Source organism: Hippocampus bargibanti, linkage group LG11, assembly GCF_051943395.1.
Source record: "Hippocampus bargibanti isolate YZ-2025 linkage group LG11, ASM5194339v1, whole genome shotgun sequence".
Taxonomy (NCBI): domain Eukaryota; kingdom Metazoa; phylum Chordata; class Actinopteri; order Syngnathiformes; family Syngnathidae; genus Hippocampus; species Hippocampus bargibanti.
In genome coordinates this window covers 7,223,903-7,233,460 of record NC_142744.1, presented here as the reverse complement: position 1 = coordinate 7,233,460, position 9,558 = coordinate 7,223,903, and the positions used below count along the sequence as shown (strand labels likewise).

At 38.8% G+C, this 9,558-nt stretch overlaps 1 protein-coding gene across 2 annotated transcripts; it reads right to left on the bottom strand.

The window, feature by feature from the left end:
* Positions 1-23: 23 nt before the first annotated feature.
* LOC148891365 (phospholipid hydroperoxide glutathione peroxidase-like) lies at positions 24-5,990 on the bottom strand. Of its 2 annotated transcripts, none has more exons than XM_089007575.1 (7): positions 5,868-5,990; positions 4,777-4,871; positions 4,320-4,464; positions 3,164-3,315; positions 1,352-1,376; positions 1,218-1,277; positions 24-1,136 (listed from the first exon to the last, which is right to left on the bottom strand). In XM_089007575.1, the coding sequence occupies exons 1-7, from the start codon at positions 5,934-5,936 to the stop codon at positions 1,104-1,106; spliced, it is 579 nt and encodes a 192-aa protein (XP_088863701.1). In that variant the 5' UTR covers positions 5,937-5,990; the 3' UTR covers positions 24-1,103. The 2 variants fall into 2 exon arrangements, with proteins under 2 accessions (XP_088863701.1, XP_088863702.1); XM_089007576.1 differs by having other exon boundaries at positions 1,352-1,373.
* Positions 5,991-9,558: the final 3,568 nt, after the last annotated feature.

The window sequence follows — 9,558 nt, the reverse complement described above, 5'->3', positions numbered from 1 at the left end:
GAAAAAAATGGATGACAGGTAAGTGTTTTTTTTTACCTTTAATGAATAGGAGCAAGATGCAAGTAAACAGAGGGGAACGTTTTGTGAATATTTTCTTTACACTCAACTTAAAATTGATTGTTGCCATTATGTTCAAAATCAGAAAGCCTTTAATAATCCCACAGTGCAAAATCAGTTTTTTAAATTACAGTAAAGTCTCGTTATATCGATATCGGATATATCGACAGCCCCGGTTATATCGATACAATTTCTATGCACGCACGGAGAAAATTACATGCAAACAGGATCGGATATATCGATAGTCCCGGTTATATCGATATTTTGTCGGGCTCCCTTGAATATCGATATAACGAGACTTTACTGTACTTGGTTGTAATGTTTTTAAATAAAAAAAAAAAAACATTCTTACATTTAAGTCTCTTCTTGAGAAAACTGCTCAACATTCTTTTCATTCGTTTTCTAATTGGATAGTCATTTCCGCCAAAAAATTATCAGACTGGGGCAATAACTGTGCAGTCAATGTGAAAACATAATTTATGTTTTGTTGACAGTTTAATTCCCTGCAAAGTAACACTAAAAGTATACAGCAACAATTACAGCAGATGAGCATTGTTTTTACTTTAAACACCCTAAAGGCCAAAACCCCCATATTTCTCACAAGCACGTGATTGCAAAGCAAAAGAAAGAAATTTGAAACACAATACCAACAACACTTTTGGGTCAGTGCAGCCATTGTCAGTGGCTTTTTGTCAGTGGATGACGGCATCTTTTGCTTTTGAATGGCAGATGGCATAATGAAAGCACCCAAAATCCTAAACACCACACATCACTGATTATATTGAAGGAATGGTTGCTTAAATTCTTGTAATTTTCTAAAACAAATATTCCTCAGGTTAGATCACTAAGAAATCTCGACCGATATGGACTTATAGGGTGGTGCGGTGGGAAGCCTGGAGGTGAGCTGCACGCCGAGTCATCAGACCTGCCCATTCCGAGAATCGGGTTCACAGACAGGCCGTCATTAGTCCAGACACCCACACACCAACAACCTCAAGTCCATATGGGAGACCCAGAAGCGGTCATACACATTGGAGATAGTTGTATTATAGGTACGATGGCAGATCCTTTTCCACAACCTAAACATAAGGTTCAAAAAATGTATTACGTGGATTGAAAAACAAACATCTCAAAACAGTGACGCAATCAGTGACACTTACAACGGGATCATCTGTTGGACCGTACCGCTTCACCACTTGTCCCTCTTTGTTGATAAGAAACTGTCAAGGAATTTAAATAAATATTTTCTCATAGAATAGACGAGAAAAAAGGAGCTTTAATTAAGCCAAGTTACCTTTGTGAAGTTCCATTTGATGCTACTGTGAAAACATGGAGGGACAGGGAGGATTAGTTTTATCTTTTCATTTTCAGCGATGCAATAAGATTTTTAATGTGTCAACATGCTAGCATCAGCAGTTTCAAGAGAGCATAGCTGTCAACCTGCGAGACACCGTAAACTTATTAACGGCTCAATTTCTCCTTACTGAGAAAAAAAAACGTGTGTGTAATATTTCATTGCGCAATTTTATTAACAAAATTTCACATGTAAACATGAATACTTTTAACAAGTTACAACATATTTCTAGCAATAATCAAGCATGTTCTTTGTTGTAGAGCATTGTGGCTTTTTTGTGGCAAAAAAATAGTTATACCTCGGTTTACGAACCTCTTGGCTTAGAAACTTTTCGGTTTACGAACGTTAAATTTATGACAATTTTACCTTGGCATACACACGGAGCTGCCACAATGAGTGATGTGTCGTTCGCGAAGAGCCGGTTCTAACGAAAAATGGCAGCCCGCTTGTTTTGGTCCTCTATTCCCGGCCCCCAGTTGTCGGTTAAAGCCACGTGATTGGTCGAGAACGCAGCAGTGAGGGGGAGGGTTTACAGACAGAGAGAGTGAAGCCATTCTCCGAAAAAGAATATGGCAGCCGACATTTTTTTGTCGTCCACTGCCCGCCCCCAGTCTTCGGTTAAAGCCACGTGATTGGTCAAGAACGCAGCAGTGAGGGCAGGTGGTTTAAACATTAAAGACACAGGCAGACGACAGAGAGTGAAAAAATGGATAGAAAACAGTAAAATTTGGACTTGTTTCAACTTTGATAGTTCAAAGGCAAAGTGTAGACTGCAAGGTTAAAATTCCCATCAATCAGGCTCTGCAAATAACCCGCGCAAGCCATCTGTACACTTGATGAAAAAAGCTATCAACCCAGCTAAACAACACAATTGATGAGGAAGCAGGTAAAATTATCACAGAGAAAGCACCTACAAGGGATCATTCCTCAAGATGGTGAAAGAAGAAAGTTACGTTCCTCATCAAGTGTTTAATGCTGATGAAACCGGCCAGCCACTCCATTCCAAGCCATCAACGACCATCACAAAGGTAAATAAAACGACTTTATCATACAGTACAGTTTAGTTCTTTAATTAAAATACTATATCACATTTATTATATATATATAAGATAAGGTATATTTTATGTAGTTTTAAGGATGAGAAAATTAGAAAGTAGAAAACTATGTTTTATGGGGACCTGGGGACGGATTATTCTCATTTTAATGGTTTCCTACGGGAAATAAATTTTTGGCATACACACTTTTCGTCTGACACACTCTGTCTGGGAACCAATTAAGCTCGTAAGCCAAGGTATCACTGTAATTTGAATTTGTGTTCTTACGATGTATAATGGTTATAAAAAATATGAATGATATTAGAGTGAAAAAAATAGAAACATGTTGAAAAATAAAATTCCACTTGACCGGAACTTGTCTTCTTGTAATTTTTTTTTCTTCGAGGCTTTTCGCACAGACTTGTTTTCTTGATGGTCGACTGCTTTTTACGAGTATCGATATTTGTTATCATTAACAATAGTGCTAATCTTTAATGACGAAAAGGGAATTGAAAATATCTCAAAATTATATTTGACAATTTTTGCGTTTCCCGTACAAACTTTCTTGTATGCCATCCACATCTAAAAATGTGCAAAAATTGTACAGAATATGGCAAAATACGGCCGGTTCACAATGTATGAGAGAGTCAGAGCTAAAAACTTTTTTTGCTAACGCATGATGTATTTCACTCAGACATTTGCTTGACGGCAAACATACTTTCCAAATGTTCCCTTTCCCTTTGGCTGTGCTTTCATCCACTTCCAAAGAGGGTGAGCATTGTCTCCATTCACATCAATTTTACTGAAGAGGTCGAAGTCTGCATTGAAACCTTTGGCAAATTCTTTAATCTCCGCCTCAGTTCCAGGCTCCTACAGATCACCGACAAGAATAAACATACAATTTATGACCAGTTGCGACTGGTGGTGTGCCAAATACTAACGTATGTCACCAGTATACAGTACAAAAAAAAATAAAAAAAAATCAACCAAATACAATGTTAAATTCATTCAATATTAACTCATTCGCTGCCATTCTCAAATTTATTCGGGAATTGAAGATATGACGTGGAGTGCCATTCCTGAATTTGTTTGGGTTTTGTTTTTTTTTTCTTGCAGGGGGGTGCCGATCAAAAGGCTGGTCAGACATCTGGCAAGGTTTTTCCCTCCCACGAGGGGGCAGCATTTGCCTTTTGTACAGCTGCCCCAATTTCAAGCTCAGATAACTCCAGACCCATGTCTGGCAGTGAATGAGTTAAGGATGAACCAAAATGTTAAATTATTGGTCGCAACTGAGTACATAGTTGATTAACCAAATTGCTTAACACATTCACTGCAATTCCCAAATGTATTCAGGAATTGAAAATGTGACGGAGAGCGCCATTCCCGAATTTGTTCGGGTTTTGTTTTGTAATGCTTGGATGCCAATAAAGCGCTGGCCATGGCCTCTGGGAATGTTTGTCCCCACAATGGGGCAGCATTTCCCGTTTTTCCATGTTAGCACTCTGTTCCAGCTTCAGCCGTTGTTAAAGCGCTATATAAATATGTATTGCCTTGTATTTTGGACAGCCACCCTCATTTCTAGCTAATACAACTCCAGACCCATATAATTTAGGAAGTAACTAATTTTTTTCTGATGAAAGAAAGGAGCCTATGGTTTCTAACGATGTATTAAATGTTTATGTAGTCCTAAAACTCAATATTCCGTGGTTCCTGGAATTTAAGTGACAATGACAAAACCCTGGCACTAGAGTGGACATATTTTTGCACGTCTGGCTGTGAATGAGTTCAAAAAAATATTTTCGAGTATTGACAATCCCATGCTGATGTGACAAACGCCAAATGAAACATAGCAAATCATTCCCGGTGCCAGTTACCTGTCCTCCAAACTGATTACATGGGAATCCAAGGATGCGTAAACCCTTCTCAGCCAGGGAAGCGTGCATTTCCGCAAGCTGAGTGTAGTTTACTCTGGTCTTTCCTCATTTGGAGGCCACGTTTACAATGACGCACACGTAACCCCTGTCACAGAATCAGACAGTAATATACTAAATTAAATGTAGGCTTTTCTAAAACGTTGCTTCTTATTTTATGTTGTTCTAGATTTATTGTACTCCTGAATAAATGAAAAGCAATCTTCTCTCTTCACCATCTTTTTAATTTAGTCCAAAAACATACTTTCTGTGTGAATGAAATTGTTAAGCACAGAACTCTCTGTAGTTTGTGAATTGTTGCCAGTATGCTCAAAGCATAAACTTGTCTGAACTGGTCTGTGGCCCAAAAAAAGGCTAGGGATTGCTACAATAGATTAAATCACACACGATGACATTTTACCTGTATTTTTCTAGAGACACTTCATTTCCATCAATATCCTTGGCAGAGAATTCATAGATGGACTTGGCACTTTGCCAATCTTTCATTTGGGCGCACTGCACAAAGGTGAGGCAAAAGGGTCAAGTTGTGCAATCAGGAAATAGACAACAATGTGAACAGCTTGCTCAAATATCACTTCTCTTAATTTTGAAGTAACCTTTAACCTAACCACATGACATGGAATCACTAATTTCCCCTCACAGTGTAATCCTTTTACATATTTTTTTATGATAACACTTGACCTAGACACATATCTCAAGGCATTTTGATACAGCGATTACATTTTACAGTAGTCTAACTCCGATAGAATGCTCAGTAGTGTGCTGAGTCTCACTGCCACAGCACGGATTTTCGAGATGTGTTATGGAAAATTATCCAATTTGATTTGGGTATTTGGTTCAAAATGTTTTTCATAAACTCATGGGTGTGTCTCTTTCATTATGTCATCATACATTTAAGGAAACAAGCCCAAACGTGACACGGATAGTCCACTGAAGGTCAATATTTAATTACTTATACCGTACGTTTTGTGAAATTGTTTATAGTAAAAAGAAGTTTTATCATGCCACCTATGCCAGAAACATAAACAATGAAAACGCTCTACCACGAGTTGACAGGGGGTACATAACTCGCCAATGCGTCAACTTGTGACATTTTTGTTTGGTACTGTGCTCTCTAGTTTTCCTCATGTCAAATAAATGACTATGTGCTTTGTCTCAGTGTACAGCACGCGCATTTTAGCAAAACGACTCAACGCCACAAATTCCGACGTAAGCTTTCCACAAAGACTAAAGTTGCTTTTGCGTGGCCAAACAAAATGGCACAAACAGGAATCTACCAGATTCGAGACTTAAATCGGCCACCGCGTTGTTGTTTCGATCCATGAACAGGAAACACGAACACGAACGTCGGACCTATTTCTTGGTTACACCGCCTTTTATAAATAGCATTACTTTCGCGTCGTTATAAGTGCACCGAAAATGTTAATAAAATCGATTAAGTCATATCACATCTGCATGTTTACAGGAATGGAATTACACGTTTTTTTTTACCATGGCTCGCGTCACTCCTCTGCTGCCCAGCAAACCCAACAACACGGAAGGCGGTCGAACGAACCACATGCTTATGACACCAACGACCGTTGTTACGTCATTTCTAAGCCCCACCCAGCGACTGCCTACAGTGCATGAGAAGCGTATTTGAATTCAAAAACAACGAGAAAAAAATTAGTCCGTTGCTAATGACGTAAAGAAATTTTATTATATTAAAATGTATGAAAATAAATGTCGAATGATGGTTAAGACCTACAGATGGCGCCCATGTTCCGACTGTAAAGTCTGCGTTGTCCACATCCGCACACACGCTTGCTTCCGGTTCAGACCTGACTGATTTGTCCTGAACCCCTTTTTTTTTTATCAGTGATTGAGGGCTGAATCACTCTCACGAAGCTTGAACTGCAGTTTGGGGCCAAAAAAAACTATTATATAAGTCTGTGTCATTCTAGTGATGGGAATTCTGTCTCTTTTTAGAGAGCCGGTTCTTTTGTCTCGGCTCACCAAAATGAACCGGCTTTTTGCTCCCAAATGGCTCCTCAGTTTAAATTGATTTACTACCAAAGATAAGGTCAAATGATATGTAAAATTAATTACTAATGCAAAAAAAAACAAACAAACATACAATATATCACGTTTAATGTATATGGCTTGATATTCTTTTGAACTACTTCCGGGTTGAGTGAACGGTGGTGCGTGTGGCTGCCGCTGCTCGCCCGCTTAAAAAATATCCTGTGACTGTAAAGTGTCCTTATGAGTTTTGAAAGGCGCTTATAAATGAAATTTATTATTATTATTATTATTATTATTATTATTATTATTATTATTATTATTATTATTATTATTATTATTATAATTATTATACACGATACAAACAATAGAGTGCTCCGAAAATAATTTAAAGTACAAAAACAAAGATCCATTTCAAAACAAGGTCACTATATACTATATAAACTTTTAACTACAGTATTTACAGTTCGGGTTTGTTTTTCTTGCTTGGGTGCCAATAAAGCACTGGCCCGACCACTGGCAATGTTTTTCCCTTCTACAAGGGGTCAGCATTTCCCTTTTTTTCATGTTAGCGATTTGTCCCAGCATCCGTTGTTGTTAAAGCGCTATATAAACCGATATGTGTGTATTGCATTGTATTTTGGACAGCCGCCCTCATTTCAAGCTCAGATAACTTCAGACCCCCATAATTGAGGAATTAACTCTTTTTCTGGTGAAAGAAGAGAGTCTATGCTTTTTATCACTGTATTGAATGTTTGCCGTGGATCCTGGAATTTCAGTGACAATGACAAAAACCCTGGCACTGGAGTGGACATATTTTTGCATATGTCTGGCAATGAATGAGTTAATACGATCAAGTGAGAAAAAAAACCAACAGAATATACTACTGCACATACAAAATATCGTATGCTTTATTTTTCAGCGATCGAGGTGAAGTGCTGGTCATTTTAACAGGTGATTCTGTTCTTTCTCTTCTTGGGTGATAAAAACATTTCCGAGGCTTAATTGGCATCAGCTTACATCAAATCGAAAGGACTGCGGAAGCCTTTGGCGGCATCAGCCAGAGTTAATTACACACTCCTGTGGCGATGAACCATAACCAAGTGAGGAGGCACACGTTTGCAATGCTAAAAATAACCTATGATTGAGGGATTAATTGTTTGGCAGGGGGGAAGGGGGGGTTCGTCAACGCAACAGAAAATACATGCGTAATGAACATCTGTCAAAGTTAGGAAAGGTGTGATTAAAAGTAGCATTCACATGATTTTAATTTGCAACTTCCTTTCCACAGATGCCTCCTGCCGGTGTTAAACGAGGGACTGGATAGGTGGAGACGTCAAGCAGGTGGAGATACATACAGCGGCCGCATTTTCCCTCCTGCCTTCTTAGTTTCATTTCTCTAAAAGGCCATGGCATTACTTGTTGCTTTAGCAACAGGGGGAAAACGGTTGTCAAGCCATTCCTGCTACACTGTGCATCGTCTTTTTTCAGTCACGCTGAGAGTACGCGTTTCAGACTCTTTTACTAATCAGATCAGAATCAGAATCATCTTTATTGGCAAGTATGTAGAACACACAAAGAATTTGTTTCCGGTAGAACACGCTGCACTAGTATCATCATCAAAACATTGCAAAGAGGCACTATACAGTTCTATTTGGGGTACTGTTTAACGAGTTAATGGCTTGGGGGAAGAAGCTGTTTAAATGTCTGCTGTTACAATGGTGTGCGCCGAGAGGAGCGACTTTGTCAAACGTTGAGTGATTATTGAGCTAATTTCTCTCGTTGGGGCGACAATAAAAACGTCCATCAAATTCATCTAAGGAGCAATTTTTCCTGGAGTGCTGAGAAATCCAAGTTGACATACAGTAAAGTCTCGTGATATCGATATCGGATATATCGATAGTCCCGGTTATATCGATATTTTTTCGGACTCCCTTGAATATCGATATAACGAGACTTTACTGTATATAAATCCAAAGATTAAACTTCCTTCAAAGCTGAATCCAATTGGCCACTTAAATCAGTCACTGCCAGACATGTGCATAAATGTGTCCATTCCGGTGCCAGGGTTTTTGTCATTGTTACTTGAATTCCACGACCCATAGAATATTGAATTTTAGGACTATTATCTGTACTATTTGAACAGAGACTCAAACCCAGAAAGATTGTCTTCTTACTGCCGGCAGGAGACGCAGCCATTCATGACAGACGTCTGAATTCTGCAGCCTTCTGCCAAGCTATTTATTGAGAGTACATGCAAATTAAAGTGATACATTAGTAAAACATAGTTTTCTTGATTAGAATACCACACCTCTTGAGTATAAGCACGAACAGCTGTAAGCAATAAAACACTTTGTTTTTCATGAACTGATAAATTTGTCATCTGGCTAATGAGCTCTTCCTGTGAAGGAGTTTGAAGTCCTAAATTACTTCTCTGATAAGGAGTTTCCCAAGTCCTAAATTTTGTGCAAGGCAAGATCTCCTAGATGAAGCTGACAGTTTAATGCTGTGTCTGTTGACCTGATTGACCCCAGGTTGTCTGTGCTTCAATTGTGTATTCGAGTCATACATGTAGACTAAGCATATAACAGCAAGAAACTTTTAAATATGATAAGTTCTTATTCTCTACCAACTACATAAATGTTCAATACAATGTTAGAAACTATTTTCTTTCATCAGAAAAAAAGATTTAATTCCTAAATGATATGGATCTGGAGTTATATGAGCTTGAAATGAGGGCGGCTGTCCAAAATACAATCCAATATTGGTTTATGTTGCGCTTTAAAGGACAACCGACGTTTCCGGACAAGTTGTGTTGTATTTTAATAAGATTCCACCGCTTATAGCTATATTTTACGATTTAAGACTCGCCCTGAATATTCAGGAAGTCTTGTTTTTGAGTTGGTGACGAGTCCGTACGTGACGTCACGAAAGGACCGCCCCTGACTGAAAAAAAAAACACACATTGTAGCAGTCCTTCCATCACGTCAATGTATTTTGCTGTACATGTTTGGTCTGAGAACCGTGTTGCACCCAAAAGCCGCCAGAAGAGGGCATCCAAGCTCCATATAAGGAATTTATCAGCCTGTGGAAGCGGAGGTGGCCACTGGAGGTCGCCATTTTGTGCCTCTTTTTTTGGGGGGGTGAGAGATTTCCCCCCAATGTTTCCTCAATATGGCAC